Genomic DNA, 25,330 nt, shown 5'->3' with positions numbered 1-25,330 from the left:
AGTTGCATGCAAACGCACTAATATACACAGTGTGTTTTGGCACTGTCTTGCTGGAATAGTCAATGCATCTTTGGATGGCAACAGAAGTAGATAGACATATAAATATAGTCTGTTTAACATTATTGGATGGCAGCATGTTTTGATTCAAACCCCAAGAGTCATATATATAATTTGGCATTAATGGTGCCTTCATAGTACTGTAAGTTACCCATGTGATGTGCAATAATTCCCCTTGCATTTGCCTTGTGACCTGCCTTAATTCTCTGTGGTATAGATTCAACAAGTTTCTCGAAACATTCCTCAGAGACTTTGATCCATATCGACATGATAGATGATCACAGAGTTGCTGCAGATTTGTTCAAATAATGCAAAATTCCTATTCCAGCACATCCCAAAGGTGCACTGAGATCTGGTGACTGCATTTAAGTACAACGAACTCACTGTCATGATCAAGAAACCAGTTTAAGATGTTCAAAGATGCCCTTATGCAGACCCCTTCTGTCAGCTCAAAGCAGTCTGGCCATTCTCCTCTAACCTCTGCCATCAATAGAACTGCCAATTTCTGGATTTTCCCTCTTTTTCAGACCATTCTAAACCTTACAGATGGCTGTGTGGAAAAATCCCAGTAGATTAGTTTCTAAAATGCCACGCCACATTCAGAGTCCCCTAAATCACCTTTCTTCCCCTTTTCCAGGGCTCGGTTTGAAGTTCAGCAGGTCATCTTGAGGATGTGTACATCGTCTTCCTGAATGATCAAACTCCTCACAGTCTCTCTAAGGGAACGCCCAGCTCCCTCGACAATTTCACAGCCCCGTTAACACAAAAAGCTTTATAGTCTCACTTTCAAATATGCCTCTGTAACATTTTGGCAACAGGAAATATGACATACATGTTTGTGTCTCTGCCACTCCAAAGTGTCAGTCCAGTGCTGCTGTTAAACTCTTAAACCATATTCCATAATGTAAGGAAAAGAGTGGGAATCATTCTAGTTTGTATTTATAGTATCACATCAGTGCAGAAGCCCACTGAAATGAGTGTGGTGATAAATAATGTGAGCGACATGGCAGTATGCAGCTCAGTATTGGCAGGTATTGAACCCCCAAAAGCGATCATGTTCTAAAAATGATGCTGGTGGTTGGTTGAATAGCGCGAGCTTCTCTCTCTTCAGTGGAAATGCGAGTCTAATGCCAGAAACCTTCCATATTCAATATATAACCCACCATGCCAAAAACAAACTTGGAAAAGAGGCTTTCATTAATCTTATATTTAAATGACACATTTTTAATTTGTTTTAACGTGCATATGAGTAACACCTTTGGAAGACAGCACACACGTGCCCTGAAATATTGGCAGCAGCTGCAGATCCACCCTTCAGTTTGTTGCCAGTTCAAGACCAGTGCTGGAGAACACTTAGAAGTATTCAGCCAGCTCTTTCTGAGCATGACAAAAGAAGAAACCTGGCGTTTTTCGCCTTGCAAATAGATTTCAAAGGTACCAGGTCATGTGTGGTTGGATGTCTGTGGAATGAGAAGTGTATTTATATGTGGCTAATCATGAGCTAGTTCTTTCTTTAACTCCACATACTGGAATAACAGAGAGTTATGGTGTTCTTTTTTTGCTATTAGTAGTAGTGGTTACACCACCAGATCTTGAGCTCAGACCTCCAGCAGACATTATTCTGTAATTCTCCGTAAGGACTGGTTAAAAGCACTCAACACTGAGCTTGACATTAGTCTTTTTGGCAGCTATGCGTTTTGATCATTGAGCCAGATGGAGGGAAAGCGTTCTTTTCTGGCTTCTCTTGGACCCAGTTGAGGTTGCCAGATTGTGTTTGTGTCCTCCAACTGTAAACACTGAAACTCTAAGCAAAGTTTACACAAAAAATAAATTAGCTTCAGCAACAAGAAAATTACCAGACTCAACACGCCTGTTTATGCACCCAGTACACTCTCCAATCTGGCTCTTCCTGGCTGCGACAGCTCTGCAAGGATATTTTTGATTTCTTTGTCCTGCCTTCTCATTTTTCTCTCAACACAACTTCACAGAGAAGCCAGCACATCAAAAGTTTTTAACAAGCAGTAGTTTTTTTTGTGTGTGTGTTGTTGTTTTTTCAGTCTCTGACTTATCTGTGGCCACATACCCGCCTTCAGATGACAGTTCATTGACATCAAACAGGCAGAGTTACCCAGAGGCCTTTTGTGTGGGTTCAGGTGGCGACTAGAAAGCCTCCTGAACCTCGACTGTAATGAGTGACTTGGCAGTGCCAGCACAGGTGAGCACCGCAGGAAATCTCTGACCGCAAGCCTTTGAACCTCAGGTTTGGGAGGTTTGTGTGCTTGTGTGTGAAGAGAAAGAGAGCAGCTTTGAGGCTCAGGTTGTCCTTGACAACAGCTATGTGGTGACAAAGGGTGTTAAGTTTGAAGAAGGGATCTTGTCACTGGGTTAAACAAAAATGCAAGCATAAAAAGTTTTCCTAGCAGGAACCATGTTATTATGGGTGCTGAATGTTGCACAATGAAATGTTAATTTCAGATGATGGCAACGGAGTCTAGTGGTTACACTGACTGTTCTCAAAGTAGAAAACTGGAAAGAGTTCAAACTACTGAGCACAAATCTGGAGGTATCTCACAAGCCCAAATGCAAATCCTTTTCGGTAACAAAGGTAACCAGTTGGAGTCGGCCTCAAAGCTATATCAAGAAATTTCAAGAAAATTTGCAGCAACCAGATATATACAGAACAATGTTTTATTTCAAGCCGAGAGTGTTCGCAGATGTTCTTTCTGATCAGCAGTGTTCCTCGCTTTAACTAAAGAACAGTAAACTTATAACGGTTTTATTAAGGAGACTTGGATGATTGATTAGCAACACCGTTGCAGCTGTGCTGTCTTGTTGCTGTTTGCACTGCTCAAATCTTTTCATTTTTCCACAGGGACCTGCGGAGTAATATGATCAGTCATATTGAACCAGGAGCTTTTCTTGGCTTGCCAGCACTAAAGCGACTGTGAGTATTGCTGTGGCTCTGCTGTCTCTTTAATGTGGTTTCTCTATGTGTGTGTGTGTGTGTGTGTGTGTGTGTGTGTGTGTGTGTGTGTGTGTGTGTGTGTGTGTGTGTGTGTGTGTGTGTACTCCATATTCCCACATTCAGGCCCTCAGGGATTGCAGAGATGTTCTTGTTTTTAAACCTTTCAAAGGATTGCCTTAGTTATATTTCAGTTGAGAACAGAATCTTGTTAGGAGACAGATTTTGTTCAGCTTGTCTTCTCTTAAACTACTAATTGAAATTGTGTTTTGTTGGTCACATGTTATTTTAACCTTTTAAAGCCGGTCGGAGTGGGCACGCTCCGTTTTGCGTAACTATTTTTAAATCCCGGTAGCACTGCAACCGCGTAAGCTAGCGCAATAATTTTTTTGCATATGAAACCGGAGGAGTTGTACTTACATCTTATGCCATCAGGTTGTCCTAGGTCACGGTTTCCTTCCACATATAGCTTTGCAAAAACTGCATAAAAAGCGCTTGCAGCAACAAAAACATAATATTCCAGAAACACGCTTTGCCGATCCGATCAGCTGTTCATAACATTTCCTACGTCCATCAGCACGAACTATTGCATATCCGCCATGACCTGCCCGAAACCAGAAGTGACGTCATTTTCGTGGAAATGTAGTTTTTTACCATCAGGGCCTTATGAGCCTATACTGGTGTTTTTAAAAGTTATGTTTGACTTTATGACTTTCTGTGTCGTTTTTGGGATGCTTAGAAGTCAAATTGCACTGCTTTAAATAGTTTATTTTGATGCATATGCTATTTTTTTTTGCAAATTTGCATTATAATACTTATTTTAGTTTTTCCTGCAGTATATAAAAATTGCTGAATTTCAAAAATAAAACTGTGAAGACAATCAAAATCAATTTCCTGTGGTGAGAAACTATTTTGTGCAACTTTTTTGTATTTACAGTTTTGAGGGATAAACCTCTTAAATTTCTCTAACTAGAAATATATGTTAAAAAAACAATTTTTTTGTAGTTTATGGCACTTTTTTGCAATTTATGTAAATACTATGCACTTAATGCATACATATTATTAAAATTTAGGCTGTAATGGTTGTATTGATGTATAGCAACTTGAAATGCTCCCAAAAATGGCTCCACAGCATGTAAAAATATAATATAAGCTCTGGCGGACTTGGTTCTATGGTAGGTCTTAAAGGGTTAAACTATTTTCTCCTAGTGATTTGAAAAACAATGTTATCGCTTGAAATCCACAGATTTTTTTACTAGGAGTTGGTCAGAGTCCAATTCTGGTGCTTTCTCTCTGCAGTTGTTCTAGCACCTATAATGGTTAAGAAGCTACTGGCACAAGTCTTTCTGAGTTTCTTAAACAGTAAAACATAGTATTTCAAAGAACTTTGAATTTACGCTTCTAGAAGCAGGTCTTGTTTTCACTTCATTAATTAGCCTGCCCAATTAGAAATGATCACAGACGTGGAGTGAAGATCAGTTATGATCTAACTGCAAATGACATTTTGTACTCCCCTCACCTCAGAGGGGTGAGCTGCCACACATTGGCTGCTGCTGCTGTCCTCAGATTGAGCTTTTTGTTCTTTAAAATAAAGTGTTTTGATGTGAACTGATGAATTCACGAACACGGGAGACGTGTCATCATCTCGTGCCTGCCTTGTTGTTAGTGCCACTGCACGCAGTTCAGACTTGTGCCGTGTTGGAAATGTTATGTAAATGTTACTGGGAATGACCCTGTTAGGCTGCCTTCACAACAAATTAACGGAAAAAAAACATTCTCGTCTGAATCGGGCTTATTGCTACTGGGTTGTTTTGTCTGGCCAGAGATCACTGCACACACCATGCTGACTTATATTTTTTCGCACTCAGACGTCTTTAAGCACGTATGCGTGTGTGATGTCTATGAATATCTACGGAGGATAACTCCGATATGCAGAAAACGTAACTCTCAAATCCATCTGGGTGCCGCGTGCTTGTTTAGGGCGTCGAATGTAAGCGCGTCGCCGTGTGTTTCCCTTTTGTGGATGTGTGCGCATGAGAGCGAGAGCAAGAACACAGCATGAATTGGAATCATCCGACAGCACCCAGTCCCTGCCAACACAAACTTGAGCTTGGCTGCTGCTGTAGAGCAATAAGAACGAGACAGGAAGGCAGTCAGCTCCTCGGATCAGAATTGGCCCCGTTTCCCCTCCTCCTCGATGTATATTCTCTGATGGATGCGTGCCTGTCTATATGTCCTCTGCATATTAAAATCTAACACACACACAGATATCGTTAAAGGCCTTTCTTATCGCCACAGAGATCATCATGGAAACACGTGCTCCAGTTTACAGTTTGGCTTTGTAGCAAAGTTTAATTGGCCCCACCGCCTGTCTCAGTTCATTTCAAAGGGTAATAGTTACTCGGCTGTGAAAGGGAGGGAGCACAGAAGAGCAAAGGAGACGATGAGGTAGTACTGGACTCTGGGAATGTAAACACAGAAGCCCTGCATCAAGGCTTGGCATTACAAGCGACACATTCACTCGGCTTTTTTAATATACATTTTTTTATTTATTTATTTTTTGTGGAAAATAGGAGTGGAGTTAATTTGCAGACTTTGCCAGTTTTTATGGCTCATTCACATGTCATAAGTTTTGCCAGGGTTTGTAATGTCATGAAACGCCTCAGAAACTTGGCACGTAATGCTTTAGCCCTTATCTTTGACTTTACTCTAGCCCCCTCCCCAATCGCCTAATTAGAGTTTTCCCATCCTCACTTCAAGATGTGCCATTTGGAGGCCTCATTTATGTTGCGTGCCATGTCACAGAGCAGCGACAGGAGCATTTAAAGCGAAGGCTGCAGACTGAAGGCCACAATAAAAAGCTCACATTTACACACACAGAGAAGAGAAACAAGTTTCCTAACTCCTTGAGAGTGTCCCCACTTTTCACTCGTGCCAGAATATTTACACTGTTGTACACCGCACGCAGATCAACTTCAGGGCTCCAAAACCCTGCATTAAAAATGGTCCAAAGCATTCATTACTCAGTATTTATTAGGCTCCAGAAACACTTGTTTCAAAGCCCACAGCTCTTCACTGTAGCTTCAGTGCAGGTTTTTCCATTAGAGTGCACACTGAGACGACTTCCAGCATCACTACAATATCATTACGGCTGTGTGTGTGTTTTTCAGGCTTAGGAACGTTCGCTCCAAATCAAAGAGAGACGTTATATAACTGTTTTGACAGGCGATGCGGCGCTCGTGTCAATGAGAAGACGGAATGTGTAAAAACTGGCGCAGGTCTCCACTGAATTTGTGTTCAGCCCGCACCAGTGACAAGTTTAAAAAGAAAAAAGATGTTAAGACGGGTATAATAATGATCTCTCTTACAAGAGAGCTAACATCTGATCTAGACGTAGTCAGCTGCTCCCAGCTGGGTTTCTTTATTCACGCTGAGAGCTTGGGTGTAGGCCGCGCTGCTGGTTACAACCCCGTGGGCCAAGATAAGTATATCCCTTACCTGACTTTACACACAGTTCACACACTCAATTTCCCCGCACTAAAACATTTAAGCAGACTTCTCCCAACACTACAGCATTCTCAGACCCTATGGATTCCTTTAGGCTCAGCGCTCCTTACTCGCCATTCCTCCCAACAGCTGAACGATTCCCACTCGAACCTTATCACATCGGGCTATTTTTGCTTCAGCTCCTCGAATGTGCTGCTCTGGAGCGCTCCTCTGTGCTGTTAATTTGCTGCGTGCCTGTGGCCAAAAGACATGCATGTGACTTCACTCAGTAACAAAGTGACACTTTTTTTTTTTGGTTTTTAGCTATTTTAACAAATATTCTCGAGGCTCTTGGTGTAGCTGTAACTTTAGCAGTTGAATCCAGGCGATAACCGGAGATGAAAGTACGCCCGCCTCACTTCTATATCCTTCCCATGACACACAAATTTGGCAGGCCCGCAAAAGGAGGCTTTTTCTTCACTTCCAAGTGAAACTAATAACCTCACACCGTAACAGTCCACGGCCGGCACCTTAAGGCGCAACACCAATAATTACATAAATTCTGGGATGCTAGGATATACCTGCCAGCTGTTTTTCAGGTATCATTTTTGCGTTAGTATCACCTTCCTCAAGCACCCGAACATATTTTGCTGGCGGCAAGCTGAGGTAACGATCTGCCTTTTCTCACTGGCTCTTGTTTCGTTTCTTGCCACTTTGCAACAATTGGTTTCCTCGCACAGAGGTTTATATGTTACAGCTATAACAAGGGTTTGATTCAATGCTGTCTCTCTGGAAACTGAAAAATTGCCGCCTAGCTTTCTTGTTTTGAAGTAGGTTTTTGGATAATGGTAAAAGCTTAAATTAATGCTATTAGTGAACCAAAGACCTACAGTCTACATCTAGTAGATTATAAGGATATACCATTCCCCTCTTCTCAGTATTATATTTTAGTGCCTTTTACCTCATTGTTTTGGGTTTCTGGGTTGCAGCATTAATTCAGAGGTTTTGGTCTCACCTCCATCATTAGCCTCGGTCCCAGTCACAGCTGTATTTGGCCAGAAACACAGCTTAATCAGAATGCTAACAGTGCTTAGTTGCACTACTGTTACTAGATTTCTGTATTAATGAAAGAAGTAGTTAATCCACTGAAACGTTTTACTTTTTATTATTTTAGTTTATTGAGGTCTTTGGACATCAGAAAATATTCAGTACTTACACAATAACATGCGTCTTTATTATTGTTATTATTAGCTGTAGTAGTATTGAGGTTGTATAAACATCTTCATGTATATGACTCTTGGATTATCCCTTGATGATGATTATATCTGCTGAAGGCGGTGTGCTCCAGCTGACCTGGACCTTCCTTCGGTGAATATTTCTGAATGTTGGTAGAGTCAGTGTAATTCACAGAGGCAGCCTCCGTCTTTTCCCCGTTAAGCCCCTGAACCGTCTCCGAGTTTTCTTTTTGAAAGAGTCTCTGACACTTCCATCTGATGTTTGCAAGAGACATCATGTCAGGTCACATGAAGGGGAGAAACACACACTTTTCCTGCATTTGACATTAATCACGGGTGATTAATCACCTACCACAGTGTTGCTGTGCCTTTGATGTGTAGGTTCCCCCCGCAGGCCCACACAGACATTATCTAAAATCACCTTGGAAGTTGTACGCCTGTCGGCTGAATTTGGAGATCTCTGTCTCAACCTGCCTCTGTTGAACTTGGCTTTTTTTCTTTTAAACCTACTGTTTTTATCTCAGCAACTCAGCAGCGTTTCTCGAGGTGTTCATTTATGTTCCAATGCATTTGCAGCTCAGATGAAGACAACTTGATGATCTTTTGGCCCAGTGGTCCCCAACCTTTTTTTTTTTTTTTCTGGCATACTTTTCAAGTAACTTTAGTAAAACTCATTTAAACTGGATGCGGACAACTTTCAGCTTACCGCTTCTCAGTTATTGTTACCATTGAGGTTGAAAGACCACAGAGGAGGAGATTCAAGTAGTCAAGGATGGTTATGTGACAGTGGAGGACACCAGGGATAGGGTGATCTGCTGTGGCAACTCTTAAAGGCATCAGCTGAAAGAAGAAAGAGAAGATCTGTTATGTTCAGTCTGATTTCTTTATCTATACAATTAGCTAGTGAACTCCTAGGAATTTAAATTATTTGTTTATTTTTTGATCATTACTTACCTACTGTAATACAATTTGTCTGCTGTTTTGTGCCAATTAACTTTTCTGTCTCACTTCATTAAACGTAATAGTACAGCTAATCTCTGAGTACCCCTGGTTAAGAGTCACCGTGGTAGAACAACACGGCTCTTAGATTAGTTTATTTTTTCAGCTGTCAAACAAATAAAATGTCATTCTTCTTCTGTGTGCACTGCAGAGACCTGGCCAACAACAGCATCAGCTGTCTTAACAGCGACATCTTTAAAGGTCTATCCAGTCTGATCCGACTGTAAGTCATTTGCACTGCTGTGAATGTAATCTAGTCATGTCTTTATAGTACATCCCAAATAAAAACTTTTTTTTTTTCTCCCCTCTCAGAAACCTTACAGGGAACATGTTCTCTTCATTGGCTCAGGGGACCTTTGACAGCTTGGTGTCTCTGAAGGCGCTGTGAGTATGCTCAGCTTGAAAAGAAACTTCATGCACGTGGCCATTGTCAGTCTGTTTGATGGTGCTCGATCACCTAAACTGACCCCAGGTGTTGTTTTTGTCCATCTCCAGGGACTTCAAGACACCTTACCTACTGTGTGACTGCAACCTTCTCTGGCTGCTGCGCTGGATCAAAGACAGGAAAATCTCTGTAAGGAACACAGAGTGCTCCTACCCACAGTCTCTACAGGGTCAGTCAGTTACCTCCATCAGGCCGGAGCTCTTTACATGCGGTACGGAGACACACACGCACACGTTAAAATATAATTGTTTGACCATCCTGCAACAGAACTGCATCATTTTAATTGGCACTGACTCGGATCTGCCATTTGTCCTGTCTTAAACATGTCTAAATAACTGAGCAGCAGCTCAGACGACTGTACAGTCAAAATGCTGCGCCGTCCCTTTAACGTCTCTGTTTTGGTGTCAGTGAGGTTAGTGTTTGGGTAACAGGGGCTTGTGCAATGACACGGGAGATAAGACAAGGGCTGCCCAGGCCAGCGCTGCCTTTGTTTGTACTTGTTCATGTCTTATCGGTTTGGCACTCATCTCAGTGAGGGATTATGAAATGTATGGCGTAGATTTAGCAGAAGCTGCTGGCCTGACATGAATTACAAATGGCACTAAAGTACTGAGAATTTAAAGATGCAGTTTTAACTTGTATAGTAAACAGAACTGAAAAATGAGCGACACTTCATTTTTATTTTGAGAAATACCGCCTGACTCGCCTGCTTGTTTTCCTCAGACGCTCCACTCGAGCTGCCCTCCTTCCAGCTGACCCCATCCCAGCGGCAGGTCGTCTTTCAGGGGGACAGCCTGCCGTTCCAGTGTCAGGCCTCCCTCGTGGCAGAGGACATGCAGGTGCTGTGGTACCACAGGGGCCACATGGTCAAGCCTGACGCCACTCAAGGCATCTTCATTGAAAAGCGCATTGTGCAGAACTGCTCGCTGATTGCCAGGTATGAAGATAGGTGTTCGTGTAGTCTGCAGTTCATAGGAATTTATATAGCTACCTTGACCAATTAACATAAAATATATTATATTTTCATGGTTTCCATCAGTGCATTGACCATCTCAAACATCCAACCTGGTTTTACGGGCAACTGGGAGTGTCGGGTCAGGACAAGCAGGGGAAACACCACCAGGACGGTCCACATTGTGGTGCTGCAAAGTTCAGCCAAGTACTGCGTCCCTGAACGTGTCTCCAACAACAAGGGAGAGTTCAGGTGGATACTTATTCCTTTTTTTTCTCTTTTTAAACTTAAAACCACTTAAAACTCAAAAATCCAGTGTGATGGAATATACCAAAGGTGAAGTAATAAATAATTTCCTTTGTGACTGAAGTGTATTCTTGCTGTGTTGGAGCAGTTGTGTTATTGTGCAAGCAGCACCCCCTTGTGGCCAAACGGTGTTACTCCTTCAGTTACCAGATTGGACATATTTTGGCTCACATGACACAGCCTTAAGAGGAAATAAACAGCAATTTATTTAAACCCTCCCAGGTGGCCACGCACCTTAGCAGGGATCAGAGCCTACCTGCCCTGCAACCGACTGCCATCAAGCGGAAGCACGTACTCGGGCAGCTCCAGTGAAGAGCAGCGGGCTTGGCGTTACTGTGATCGCGAGGGTCAATGGGCAGAAGAGGATTATTCCCGCTGCCAGTTTCAGAAGGATGTCACAAGATTCCTCAATGTCATCAACCAGGTTTGCATCTGGCCATTCAGGCTGTGATTTGATGGTTTTGAGCTTCCTCATACCTGTGGCCCACAGCTGTCTATTCATGCTCAGTTTTGTTTTTCCTAGATGCCTCTAAATGAGAGCAATGTGGTGACTATAGCTCAACGCCTGTTTGTCTACACGAAGGATGCTGCCAACTTCTCAGACAAGATGGATATCATCTTTGTGGCTGAGATGATCGAGAAGTTTGGGAAGTTTGTTGAGAAGTTTAAAGACGTAAGTGGATGTGCTTATGTGTTCACATTTATTTGTTTCTCTTTTTAAAACTTGGAGTATGCGCTGCTGAGTTGGATGTAGTTGGAAATCTTGTTGTGTCTCTTTGTCTCCTAGCTGGGTCAGGTGATGGTGAGCATGGCCAGTAACCTGATGCTGGCCGACGAGAGGGTGTTGTCGATGGCTCAGCGTGAAGCCATGGCCTGCTCCCGCATCATCGCCTGCCTCCAGAAGATTGCCGCTTACCGCCCACCTACACCTCAGGCCTTCCCCCTGGTTAGCCTCACCAACAGCATTTAGACATGTTGCACTACAGATTATGTGTAACGCAGAGCTGCATTTGACTCTTTCTGTTGTCCTTCCAGACCTCCCCTAACATTGCACTGGACGTCCACTTTGTCAAGGTCAGTGACTGGAATGGTATGTCCTGCGTGTTATTGCAGAGGGCCATCCCCGAGCGCCCCCTCGGCCAGGACCGCCAGCTCACCTTCAAATGTAACACAAGCAGCTCGTTTTCCAGCATCTTTTACAAGGTCAGCTCCTGCCAGGAAAAAAAAACTAGTTTGCAGTTTCATTAGGCGGAACTTTTATCTGTGGACAGCTTCTGAATTTATAATTGAATTCATCAGATTTTAGTCGTAACAGCGTCTTTTGAGTAGTTTAACATGACAAGTTGTTCTTTCATTGTGTTTTTTTGTCTTTATAGAGCACTGCAGCGGAGGCTTCCCTGCAATTTCCCCAGTCTCTCCTTACTGAGGCTGTACCTCCTGGGCAGCCAGAGGACACGGTCTACAAGCTCCACCTACTTGGCTTCCACAATGGCAAGTTTTTTCCATCCACTGGCAACTCCTCCCAACTTGCTGATGGAGGGCGGAGGAGAAGTGTAGCCACACCTGTCATCATGGCCAAGATAGGTGAGTCGTGATGTTGCAGGCATAGTGATGAACCCTAACCTGACAAAATGTCAGCTCTTCTAATCAACAAGGACAAATTATCAGGAAACAAACTGAAAACTTAAAGTGCTTTACCCCACTGTGTACTTGGCATCAGATGGCATGACTCCACGCGTCCTGAAGACCCCCGTTAATGTCACCCTGCGCCTGTTTGCCCGCGGCTCAGATGCTGTGTCCGCCTGCTGGAACTTGAGCCAGGCGGGAGGTCAGGGAGGATGGCAGAGCGACGGCTGCCGCATATTAGACCATCACGACAATTTCACAACCATATCATGCAACTCTCTGGGCAACTATGGCCTGCTTATGGTAAGTTGAGCTGCCTCTTTATGCTCACTTGGGAGTTTGTGAGGCGATCAGCACCCGTGTGCACAGTATGACCTCACTGGCCCTCTAGTATATCTCTTTATGATCTCATTCTTGTTTCAGGATCTCAGCGCTATGGAATATTCCTCGCCAAGCATTAAGCCACTGCACCCGGTTATCTACGCCACCACTGTCATACTCCTCCTGTGCCTGGCCACCATTATTATAAGCTATATCTACCATCACAGGTAAGGGAATAAACCAGTGGTATTGAACGGCTTTCCCATAAGCCCCCTTTTCTCATTCATAGCTCTGCAATCTGTTGTTTCTGCGACTGCAGGTCTGTCCGAGTGAGCCGGAAGTTTTGGCACATGTTGATCAACCTCTGCTTCCACATCTCCCTCACCTGTGGGGTTTTTATAGGTGGCATCAATCAGACGCGATTCTCTAGCGTCTGTCAAGCAGTGAGTATACAGCGCCCGCACACTCCGAGCCTCTCCCAGCCTCCCCGCTGCATTTGCTTCCACTTTGAATGTTTTCTAGGAATAAGAAGTTGAAAAAGTTGCCTTTGGCTAAAATCACTGCACTTGTGAAACTCTGAGGGTGGGGTGGCATAGAAAGATACTGTAGCTTGTTTCATGGCTTGAGGCAACCCTGCACCTCTCCTCAAGGTGCGCTGAAGTGGGACGCACTACTTTTTCTTCTTTCTTTTTCTTTTTAAATTGCACCAATCTGGATGCAAGACCTTGTTGATTTATTGAATGTGCTTTGATGTAAAACGATATTTTCTAATGTTAATATCCAACTCAATGTGATGATGATGTCTTAAGCAGAAGATGCACTAAACAAAAATATCTACAGTGTGTTCCGTTCTCTTACTTTTATCGATTAAAGAATAGAGTTTAAGAGGCACATTTTGTCGTACTGACACTCACTGATTTCGCTGCTACTATAATGGTCCATTCTCTCCTAGGTGGGCATTTTGCTGCACTACTCCACTCTCGCTACCACTCTCTGGGTGGGCGTGACTGCAAGGAACATTTACAAGCAAGTGACGCGCAAGGCCAAACGCTACGAGGAGCTGGACGAGCCGCCGCCACCGCCGCGGCCAATGCTGAGGTTTGATTCTTTCACCGCAGCAGATGTGTGGCAAAAGTGGTGCCTTTTTAAACTACACCCTCCAAATGATAGCCTTGTGCAACCGTCTGAACATGTAGTAATTCTACTAAGGGCTTTAGAGCTTTTGTTTCACCCAGTTCTAGCTTACTAGCGTATCTTTTTATTATCCTGGAAGTGAAGAAATGAACCAGAGCGTCACTTATTTTGTGCCTGCTTCCTTTGCAGTATGTCTGGGTAGCACAGGCACAGTTGGATTAATAGCAGTACAGCAAAATCCGTATGCTTGTAAATACCACATAAACTAGACTCAGGCTCTTTAACTGTTCAGATAAACAGGACTGTGCATTTTGTCCGTTGAGATGTGTGCGTGTGATTCTTCCTGTGCATAAATCTGTAGCAGCAGGCAGCTTTTATAATGTGAACCAAGCTTGAGCTGTCGTGTGTTTTTTACACAAATTACAGACGCAGCGCAGGACACGCTACGCTGTGTCATAAAACGTATCTGTATATATACTCAGCATACCTTCCCTTAAATGTGTATATGCCATTTCTGTTGTTATATGTGGCCACATTTTAGTGAGGCTGCCACCACACGGTGTCACTGTAGAAGCCCGAAGCATCACCTGATCTCTTTTATTTCCTTCATGCCTATTTTATCATTCAAAGACTGAAACAGAACTACTTCTCTTTCCTTTCTCCAAAAGGTTCTACTTAATTGGCGGAGGGATACCCATCATAGTCTGTGGGATCACTGCTGCAGCAAACATCAAAAACTACGGCAGCCAGATCAATGCGCCATAGTAAGTAGAACTTTAGTAAACGGTCATTAAAGTTTCCTTCTCTTGGTTTGATTTCATGGAAACGCCGTGCTATTTTATCTGGTCAACAGATTCACATATTTTTCTACCTTCTGTCTTTAAGAGAAATTGGCTTTGCGGTTGTCCAGGCCAGACTGCACTGCATTAGCTCGAATATTTTTATGAGGGAAGGTTTATTCCCTCCAGTTCTGATTATAGATGCCTTTTAATGATATGCGCATCCAAGCAACGAGAAACTGCTGCCAGTTTACAGCGAGCTCCCCCGCCCCGCTCTCTACGGCGGCAGCTGTTTAGATTGTGTAGCGTGGCTGACTAATTGAGAAATCTGGAGCCGTATCTGTCTTGGAGTCTTTGGAGCTTAATTAATTTCTTGCAACCAAAACAAATTCAGCCTGTGTTATTAAATGTAATGGGACAGTAACTGTAAGAATGAGACGCAAAACTTTTTCCAGAGTAATTTCGAGTTTCTCGGGTTAATAATCACAGCGACAGATTAAGATGGGGAGATGAGGTATTGTTTTAATGAGGAAAACTTTACCATTAGCATGTTCGGTAAATTTAAATGAATGCTAAACGTTGAGCCTGATATAGAGTTGGAAAAAAAAAGCCACATCTGATGTCTGAATCGTCTTATCTCTGTCTTCATTAGTTGCTGGATGGCGTGGGAGCCGAGTATCGGAGCATTTTATGGCCCGGTAGTTTTTATCATCTTTGTGGACTGCATGTACTTCCTCAGCATCCTGCTGCAGCTGCGCCGGCACCCTGAGCGCCGTTACGAGCTCAAAGAGCCAACCGAAGAGCAGCAGCATCTGGCTCCGGCCAACGCTGAGGTTGGGCCCGATGCTCCCGGCAGCCACTGCCACCCCCTCACCCTCCAGCTTCAGCCACATGAGGCGTCCTCTTCATTAGTGTTTCCCCCCCACACTGTGCCACTGTCGGCTCTGGAGAACGAGCACACCTTCGCTGGGCAGTTGATGGGTGCATCGGGGGCATTGGGGCTGTACGCAGCCCTGTGGGTGTTCGGCGCCATGGCGGTATCACAGGACCACCCCTTTGATTTAGCTTTCACCTGCTTGTTTGGGGTGGCGGCGCTGGCGCTCGGGGCCTTCATGGTTGCTCATCACTGCGTCAACAGACAAGATATGAGGCGCCATTGGTCCCAGTTCTGTTGCTCCGGGAGACGAGCGTACTCCGCACAGGAGGACACCCTTCTGCCTCAGCCAGGCGTGGCGATGATATCCACGACAGGATCTGACAACAAGGCAGATGGGGAGTCAGCCAAGTGCGGCCACAGCAGCGCGGACTCTTCCTATACAAACAAGAGCGCCCCGAGCATGCGCAACTCCGCCCACGGCAGCAAGCTGACCAATCTCCACGCGGAGGCTGCACAGTGCAAGTCAGCCTCAGCCTCAGCCTCAGCATCAGCGCCAGCCAATGGCGCTGCTATTTTAGACAACAGCCTGACCGAGCATTCACTAGACAATGAAATCAAAATGCACGTGTCACCGCTCGAGGTCCAGTTCCACCCCGTGAACAACGCGAGCAACCCGGCCGCCACCGTCGCCGCCACCGCCAACGGCCACATAAGCAGGCATCAGAAAAACAGAGCGCGCACGCACAGGGCGAGTCGGCTCACCGTGCTGCGAGAGTACGCCTACGACGTGCCTACCAGCGTGGAGGGCAGCGTGCAGAGCGCCCCCCACAGGAGACACCATCACTACGACATGGCAGCTCGCAACAGCAGACGAGCGGCCTACATGGCGTACAGGGAGCGGCATCAGAGCCAGCTGCAACAGGACAGCAGCGACAGCGCCAGCCTGCCGCGGCGCTCCCGCTACTCAGATAAAGGAGGCGGCAGCACGCTGGGGAAAGGATCTGTGGTAACCGTAGAGACTGAGCAGTCGGTTACCGCGGCAGGGTCGAGCTCAAGTAAAGACTCTGCTTCTGCAAAGCAGCCTGGCAGCACGGGACTGGAAAGCCACCCTAAGTCTTATGGGCTGAACCTTATCACTCACAACGGTGGCACGCTTAAAGAGAATGGACAGGCAGTGGCTGTAATTAAAACGGACAGTGCAGCCGCAGTAAAGACCGGCTTGTGGAAACATGAAACTACTGTGTAGCAACCGTTTCTGTGCTAAAGACTGCATAATAATGTGCTCACAACTTTAAGCTGTGAATGTCTGGTTTAGTTGTTTGATTGTACTTTTTTTTTCCTTGAAAAAAGAAAAAAATTGGAAAATAGTAGCCGAATTATGGCCAATGAACTGACTTTGTAGATATGTTTCTGTAAATGTTCTATTTTTATAACTTTTAATCCACCACTTTGAGAGTTTTGTACATGAAACCGCATGGTCTGAGCTGTGTGGCCCTGTGCGTACCGTTAACCTGGAGCCTTTTTCCCCTGTTTTCTAGTTTGTTCCAACAATAATTAAAACAAAATTTCCATTTACCTAATTTAGAGATTTGATTCTTGCACTTGCACCCACGATCTCATCTTTTGCTCTCTGCAGCCACTGCAAAGGTGAGTCAGAGCTGTTTTGTTTCCAGGAATTACTCTCCCTGACAATATATGACATGCTGGTAATTGGGTTTTTCGCTGACCTTCGGGTGGCCTCGGGTTCCTTTCTCTACAGTGGTGCAGCACTTTAATTGCAGCTGGCTGTGGCTGTGGGCTCTATGGGAGTTTTCTTGCTGCCTGCTGGCAGATTTGATGAGTGCGCCTTACTTTCGGGGCACCCGCTGTCTTAATGCGCCCGGCTGTGATTGACAGCTGACTCTCAGGGCAAGTGAAGCTGCCATGAGAAGAAAGGCTAATGAGAGAAGTGTCTTCTCCATCTCCTCCACAGCTGACAGCTGAACTGGAGTTCCACTCGCTGCTTGACATCGCTGTTGGGGCAGAGCGTGTAAGAGACTCAAAGTGTGATTTGACTGCTTGAGTACTCAAGAGATGAATTGCTGTGACTTTTTGCTGGGTGAATGCCATGTCGCATGTAGACTTGGTGGTTCTGTCAACAGCAACAAGCTTGATTATGGCTCAGTTCCCTAGCTGTGTAAGAGCATAGGTATATAATGACTTCATTTGCCACCAGTGAATATTTGGTGGTAAACTCAATCATCACTGAAACACATGAATGCACAGTGTTGTGTTTATAGCAGAATGGATGTAGACGATTTAACATCACCCAATGATTTGTGGAGACGTGATTTTAGCAAATTTTAGGAACCTAAAGTAATCAAATACACTAATACCTTCAATCCTGGTTAACATGAGCCAAATGTGCTTCTAAGTTTATGTTAAATAGATAAAAAAAAAACAGGAGGAGAATATGTAGTAAAATTAGACAACCAGCAAGCCACAATTTACTTAATGTAGCGACAGCTCCAATGCAAAACTTTACATTTTAATATAATTTTAAAAGGATCCAGAATACACGTCTCCTTCCTAAGACAGAAATGCACCAGGTCATTGTAACAGTAGGGACTGAAATTAGTAGTCGACCAGTTGGGTCTTACATGCATCTAAGAGGGTTGAAATGCACTGACAGCACAAAGTGAGTCGTTGGAAATCCAGTGCGATAACCTAGCTAATGATGATGCAACGCTACAAGCGAAAGCTGGGAACAGACCGAGATGCTGTAAACTGTGGAGAATTATAATGTTAATGATTCTTCCTGCACTCAGTTTTGCTTTTTAAGATTTTCAGCCTGTCTTGTTTCCCTCGGGGAAAACTCTTAGAGTTTAAGATATCTGCTCTGCTGAAAAATGTCCCCCTGACTAGCATTTACTTTCCACTGCAGTGTTACAGTTTCCAAACAAGGGGTCAGGAACACACAACAGTCCCTGCGACATTTGGGAGGACCAAGCTCAGACTAAATGACAAAATAACTTGTTCCGAATGATATATTCACATCTTCACAGCCTGCCATTAACTAACCAACATAAAATGTTGGAAGGTCAGACGTAAAACTACGCCAGCAATTTTTCACATGTAGGAACCAATCAGTAATCGCCGTACAGATCACCCCATTCACAGGAGACACCGAGAGAGACTGCAGCTCCAATAACTCCAATTTTTCATTAATGGCATATTAATAAAACACATATTTCACTCGGGCAAAGATATATTGCCTGGCCATATTGGATGTGACAAATTATAATAAGACTTTTGAATTATGTAGAGAGCAGTTAGGCCTTGATTAGTGGCAGGCTCGCTGATTCCCCGGAGGCATGAAAGACTGATCTTCAAATAATCGCAAAGGTTCTTCAGCGCTGCCATCTGTTATAAAGTTCATTTGAGGCAGTCGGCGTGGCGGGGAATGACAATCGGAGGGTGTTGGTGCTGCGTGGGGAAAAAGCTCATCAAGGCAAATAAACTGATAGTATCTTGGCTTTAAGATCACTGGGACACCTTGGGCAGAAATCGATAATAAATTAAGATAAAACAAATTAAGTCATTTAGGCCTTTTCTTAATCTCATTTGGGAGTCTTGGGGTTAGATCACCCATCTCCAAAATGATAAATCAGCGATGAGAGAATTCCATTCAGACACCAAAAGCATCAATTACAGCTGAACGCTTTATTTTCAGACATGGCAGGATCTCTCCACCCCGTTTCCACTTAGTGTGCTCTGTAGAGCGCATCCGAGCACAATTCCTTACCGGGAGGCCCAGGAACGACCAACATCAGACAAGTGATGTGTTGTTTACATTTTCCAGTTGCTGCTCATGGTGCCTGGAGGAAGCATCTGGCTCTGTTGTGGAAGCTTGCCACTGGAATGAAGATTGATACTTTCTAGTACATGAAGCCATCTGACTGTGCTGATTGTAATTACGTGGATCTGGCTGTCCAGAGGATCCGCTTTCTGCTTTTTTTCTTCTTAACCTGCAATATTCTCGTTACCCAATAGAAACCTGACATATAGATTAAAGAATTAATTAGCATCCAGAGTTTGTCACGATCACGTCACCTTTAAGCATCTGTCTGCACCGATAATTGGCGATTTGTATTTTCTGGCGAGCTAAAGGAGACACTTTAAATATTTGCAAATGAGGTAAACAAGCATCAATGTTAAGGTTATGTTTAAAGGGGACCTATTATGCTAATATCCAGCTCCATGTTTTCATCACAGGAGTCCGCTTTGTAACGCCCCAGGTAACCTGAGGTGAACCTCTCTCTGAAACAAGCCCTTCTACCTGTCTCTTTAAGAACCCCTCTCATGTTTTCCAATTGGCTCCCCCTCGCCTGGCTTCCTCAAACAAAACATATATGTATTGACATAGATATTTGTTTTTATTTGTTAGTTAAATACTACGTAGAAAGATGTCTGATTTAATGTGTGGCTGTCCAAAAATCTTAAGGGCATTTCCCAATATGCAAATACACAATTTATCAAAACAAATCATATACAGATCCAGTTAGTAATTAAAAATGACAACATTAGATACAATGTTAAAATCTAAAGTTATCAAATGCCCCTGAGCTGTCCTTACCTTTAAATGTACCTCTCTTCTCCTGTCCTGTCTGTCTTTTTACATCTTTGTCCATCTCTGAAATTACTTTGCACTGTTTTCTGCTCCTGAGAAATACAGTTGCTGTACCTTTAGCTAGCAGACACACTGTGCGACTGACTGTTGAGCTAATACAAATGTTGCATTTTATATTACCTGCCACTCAAAAATGCTCGCTCCTCTTCAGTAGCTCTAGCTAGACGGTCAACAGCAACTTATGGCTGAGTATAAACACTATAAAGATACTTTTAAACCTCAAGTAACGGGCTCGTTTTGAAAACGTGAGGAGTAGAAAGTACAGATATTTGTGTTAAAATGTAGGGAGTAAAAGTAACAAGTTGTCCAAAAAATAACTACTCAAGTAACATACAGATACATGAAAATTCTAGTACAGTAACTAAGTACAACTACTTCATAACTTGCCACCTCTACTTTTTACTTAGTTAAAGGACCAAATAGCAAACAGAGTGACACAATGAAGAAGTGGATGCAAGAGGAAGAAGAGGGTAATTCAAAAACAATACTTGGTGCTTGTTAGGCTTGCTTCCATAAGGAAGTGAGGCAACCTTGTGTAAGGAGGTCCATGCTGAGCTGACATCAGTTTAGCACAAGTCTAAAAGGCTGCCTAAAACCCAGTGAGTGTTAAGAACAACCTGAAATTACTATTACACGCTCTGACCTAATTTTCTCCACTGTCTATATAACAGATCATTAGCAAAAGTATTATGAACCCTGTTGAAGCCCTACTGTATGTCAGGGCTCTTACAAACACTTCAACATATTTGCCAACATTCTAGCACAGTTTTAAGATAAATGCAAGTGCAGGCTGAAAACGACAGCCGTCCTTCATGCTTTTCATACTTTTGCATTATTTTAATTGATATCTTATTCAATGAGAAAATGATGTATTTTCCGCCTCATTTTCTTCAGAATGGCTTACCCACATCTTCCCCTGTACCAAATTTGCATTTTTCAAACTTGATTTTCATGCTGATAAAGTTAAATAGTTTTTTATGGAAACTGAATCCGAAATAGGAAAAACTTGCAGATCCACATTATGTAACTGTTTTAAAAGAATTACAATTGAAGGCAAATGCAAAGTATTAAAGATGATGGGAAGCCTGGATGGTGTTTAGTATGTTTGTCTTTAGTTAGTAAGTTCAGGAGGTAAACGCTCGATGGACTGTGGGTTAACGTGAACTTTGACCTTTCCATTTAATGGTTGTAGTGCTGATGCTTCAATGTCAAAGGCAGCTTAGCTTGTATTCATTTGTTGCTCAGCTGCTGGGACACAGACCAGACTTCCTGTTTGAAAAGTTTTCATTCTAGGAGATTTTTCTTTTTCTTTTTTCTTTTTTTTAAGCCTCTGATCAAACCATGCCCTTCAAGTTGTAGCTCATATTTGACAGTCCATAACTTCTCAAAGGGGAAAAAATCCCAGCAAAAAACGTGGAATCTTATTACTTCCTGTCATATCGTTTTTGGTAGCATAATGGGTTCTGCTATTGCCTCCGTGACATTCAGTCATGGGTCACCGTCAGATTAATTCTTCACCTTTCTGCCTTAATTCATTCAAACTCATTGTGCCTTCCATAGGTCTTATTGGCAGAAGCCCTGGTTAAATAACACAATCCGCCCATTATGGGTTTAAAAATTGCGGCTCCGTGTCTCATTTGTAAAATCACCCTACAATCAGCTTCAGTTTTCACGATGAACTTCTCCGCCCTTTTGTTGTAGATCCGCCATAAATTTCAGCCTTAACCAATGGTTGTTTTCATAGCACTGGAACGGCTGCGATGAAAAATGCGATGTAAACTTTGTAAATGCTTTGATGAATTGAAGTGCTGGAATTCTAATATCGGCACAGTCTCCTTATTAAATACAGCGCAGAGGCCTTGTGCGAACCCAAATATATCTTGATTAAACTTTGGGCACCATTAGAGATGAGGACAGAAATAGATGCTCACTTTTTTTTTCATCTCACAGGGGGCGGCATGAGAAGAGGAAGGCTGTGCTGCTGGCTTGATCATTAAATCAGTTATACTTGTGTGTGTGTGTGAGAGAGAGAACTCCAAGACAGTGTAAATGGTAATTCCTTCTTTGTATTTCGATTGCTGAGATATTGATCGCCCACAAGTAAGTAAAATCAAAGTTTTCAGTTGACCTTGTTCTTGCTATAATTTTAAAGCTCTCATTCACTCTACCCTGTGCCCCACCACCCACCAAAGTCACAGCAACGTAACCTCTTACACTGCCATATAATAATGACATCAAGCCATCTGCAGAGCTCACATCCCATGTGTTGGCAGACCTGTGCTCTCATTAATGCCCTCATATTGCCATCCATCTACCTGTGCCGGTCTGTCTGTACAGATTTGGCTTCCTCTTTCTGTCCAGGTGCTCTGTTATTTATAGCCACCTAAAAAAAAAAGTTTCAGTCATTGTTCATGGTGACAGTTGGAGAGAGTAACCCTCCCTGTTGTGTACATTTGAGGAATCAAAAGGTTAGCTATTGGTATACATGTGTCTTGTCAATATAAGTTTTTGGAAAAAGTTTTTGAAGCAGTAAGTGGCTACATCTTAGTCAGCTTAAAAGAAAAAAACGTATTTAAAAGTAAGTCAAAGCCATTATTGCAATTTGTTTTCCTTTGAAACATTTTTTGAACTTTTTAGAGGTTCAAGCACCAATATTTTTGAACATTTGAAAAGAGGCAGGACAGATTCTGTATTTTGTGGGGGGGTTTTCAGGTACCTGTATAAATTGAAAATTTTATAAAAATTTAAATGAGAAAAAAAGAGGCAGGGCCATCTGATCCCATTTTCATTGATGCTAGGGCAAGCTAAGCTAACAAATCTATCTACCATAGACAAGACAAAGGCTTCTAACTTTTGTGTAGGCTGTGCATGAGCATAAAGTTCTGTGCAAACTGTGCAAGGAGTCCAGTCCTTGTTGCTGATCATTTTCAGATGAATGTTTTTTGTCTGTTTGTTTGTTAAGCGACTTAAAACTGGCCTATGAATCACTCAAGCATAAAACAGGCATCTAACTCTTTGGATGAATCACTGTTGTGTTAGAATATAATGGAAAACTTAGCAAAGAGCCAATTTTAAAACACTGCATATGATGGTACGGTGTGCAGTGTGTCCTTAAAAAGTTTGAGGAAACTGGAAAAGTGGAGTGCAAAAGAAGTGACAGGTCTAAAAATGACTAACTAAAGCAGATGGACCATATCTGACAGTCATGTCTTTAAGAAATAGAAAAAAAAAATCCAACAAAGAGCTGACAAAGGACCTGAGAGATACATGTGGATCTTCAGCTGATCCATCTCCTCTTTAGCGAAGCTTCATCAAAGATAGTATAATTGGCTGACAAGCTTTAACTAAAGAAGTGAAACATAGAAAAAAGGTGGCTAAATTGCACAAGAACTGGACTGAAAATCTGATGTAGTGTTGACTCCAAATTTGACATTTTTTGTTCAAATTATCAGAACAAAAAATAACATCAACATCCAAAGAAGAGCTTTGGAATATCCTTTAAGAGGCCTGGAGCAAGACAGCTAAACTATGATCAACACTAAAGCTGGTTAGAACTGTACAACGCCTGTTTTTGTCTTATACACTGTATTTCCATTGATGTTTTCACATGTTTTAATAAATGGCTGCACACATTTCCCATTTTCCTTGCAAAACACAAAGAAATCTGACTTTTGCAGAGGTCCAGCAATCATCTTAACTTTTCAGGAAGCACTGGCCAAAGTGAGCCTGTGTAACATTTGAAAAACAATGTTTCAAATAAAAAGTTACATTTATAAGCCAATTATTAGTCAATTTTCTGTCATAATTACTCTGTACACATGTTGTTGTCACACTGTGTTTCAGCTTTTATTAAAAGTATTTGTTGAAGTGAGGCAGGCTGGGTTGTATCTCAAAGTGTTTTTTAGAGTCATGATTAAATGTTTTGGATAGAAAAATGCTCACAGGGCATAAAAAAGAAAACTTGAGGCAAACTGCAGTCGAGTGTGCACCTTTCACCTTGATGAACAATAGGCTATGCCTTGATGAATCACTCAGGAAGCTGGAAGTTTACAAAGAATAAATCTGCTGAAATTCATGCCAAGTATGTGGACCAACTGAGCACCAGGTGCATATGCATCATCTGAATGTGTTTCATGTATATGCCAGAAATAAATATGGCTAAAAATATCTGATATGCCAAGGTTTAAAGTTACGTTATCCAACAGAGGCATCAAAGTCATTTAAGGATGAAGCTCTTGCTGTGAGAAATGTCAGCAATTTCCCATGATACCTGCTGAGCAAATGGCCTCCTGTTTGGTGATTTGTCTGACGCTGTCAGTTGTGTGTAACTGAAGTGAGAGTGTGTTTAGCAAAACAAAACAAAAAATCACTTGGAATTGCTCAGTTTTAGCTGCCATGAAACAGATGCGCAGCGTTGTTAAAAATGTTCTAATCTTCAAAAAAGCTGACAGCTGACTTGACTTGCTAAGAAGCAGCCTGGCTTATCTTTCACTGTGGGCTTTACTGTCAGCTGTAGTGGGGCCGTTTCATTGTGTGGCTACAGTACGTGTGGAAAATCTCCACTTTATTTCTTTCTGGACATAGTCGTCTGTCTAAAAACTGATATGTTGTCTGCACTGTGGTTTTGTTTGTGACTGTGTGTGAGTGTATCTGATTCCCGTCAAGTGCTCGGTGTGCGCGTGCGGGTGGGCGCATTTATCTGCAGACCCCGTTTTTTGTTTTTTGTTTTTTTATCAGGCAGCATCCCGAAGTGTTTTGGCTTCAGCAGAGTTATATAACTGTCTAAACTGTTTGTGGCAAGTTGGGAAAGTGAAGCGATTTATGTTGAAAACACTGTTAAAGACCCCTCGTGGTCACTGAACCACAATGTAAAAGTTTAATGTAGCCTATGGCGTGCCAAACAAACCACACTGTAGCAGAGGCGCCATAAATTCAGTATACAACTGTGGATTATGGCAAAGTGCATTCCTAAAGAGCTGTCTCAAAGAAAAGGTATGTGGACACCACAATAATATACCCAAATGGGACTGAATACCACTGCAAAACCACAGGCGTTAATGCCTCGGCCACTCTTCTGGGGTAGGATTTGTTAAACTTGTTGGCTGCAGGGACTCGCGCTTGTTAATCCAGAAGAGGTCAGGGCTGTGTTGGGTGATAAGGCCTGGCTTGCAGATAGCATTCCAGAAGATTCAAAATATGTTAGATGAAACTGAGGTCAGCCAAATCCCTCTATCCAAAACTGGAAATCCCTTTATTTATGGATCTGGCTCTGTGAAAGAGGACAATGTTATGATGTAACAGCAAATAAGCAGCCTCAGACTGTATTTGTTCAAAGTGTTACCCAGACCCAAGGGGATTTTCAGAACTGTTTTTAAATGTGGTACCAAGGAAGGCAGGGGGTATTCTAAAAATGGTACATGCATCCTTGTTTTAAGTTCACCTTTTTGAATTTAATTCAATTTATTTATATAATACCACATCA

General features: G+C 42.8%; 1 protein-coding gene across 1 annotated transcript in view; it reads left to right on the top strand.

The window, feature by feature from the left end:
- The window catches only part of adgra3 (adhesion G protein-coupled receptor A3), a 28,705-nt gene extending 11,946 nt beyond the window's left edge, over window positions 1-16,759 (top strand). Inside the window, exons 3-19 of the mRNA XM_084924324.1 lie at window positions 2,930-3,001; window positions 8,891-8,962; window positions 9,052-9,123; window positions 9,235-9,395; window positions 9,908-10,121; window positions 10,224-10,388; window positions 10,665-10,866; window positions 10,966-11,115; window positions 11,230-11,388; window positions 11,478-11,645; window positions 11,819-12,026; window positions 12,163-12,371; window positions 12,492-12,616; window positions 12,709-12,832; window positions 13,342-13,487; window positions 14,192-14,287; window positions 14,955-16,759. Of these exons, the coding sequence (XP_084780450.1) occupies window positions 2,930-3,001; window positions 8,891-8,962; window positions 9,052-9,123; window positions 9,235-9,395; window positions 9,908-10,121; window positions 10,224-10,388; window positions 10,665-10,866; window positions 10,966-11,115; window positions 11,230-11,388; window positions 11,478-11,645; window positions 11,819-12,026; window positions 12,163-12,371; window positions 12,492-12,616; window positions 12,709-12,832; window positions 13,342-13,487; window positions 14,192-14,287; window positions 14,955-16,425 (3,814 nt within the window). The 3' untranslated portion in view covers window positions 16,426-16,759. The remainder of the gene's footprint in view (window positions 1-2,929; window positions 3,002-8,890; window positions 8,963-9,051; window positions 9,124-9,234; window positions 9,396-9,907; window positions 10,122-10,223; window positions 10,389-10,664; window positions 10,867-10,965; window positions 11,116-11,229; window positions 11,389-11,477; window positions 11,646-11,818; window positions 12,027-12,162; window positions 12,372-12,491; window positions 12,617-12,708; window positions 12,833-13,341; window positions 13,488-14,191; window positions 14,288-14,954) is intronic.
- Window positions 16,760-25,330: the final 8,571 nt, after the last annotated feature.

This window comes from Perissodus microlepis, chromosome 3, assembly GCF_051167445.1.
Source record: "Perissodus microlepis isolate ML-2025 ecotype Zambia chromosome 3, ASM5116744v1, whole genome shotgun sequence".
Classification (NCBI taxonomy): domain Eukaryota; kingdom Metazoa; phylum Chordata; class Actinopteri; order Cichliformes; family Cichlidae; genus Perissodus; species Perissodus microlepis.
Note: the sequence above shows the minus strand (reverse complement) of the source record. Positions and strands in the feature narration are given on the sequence as shown.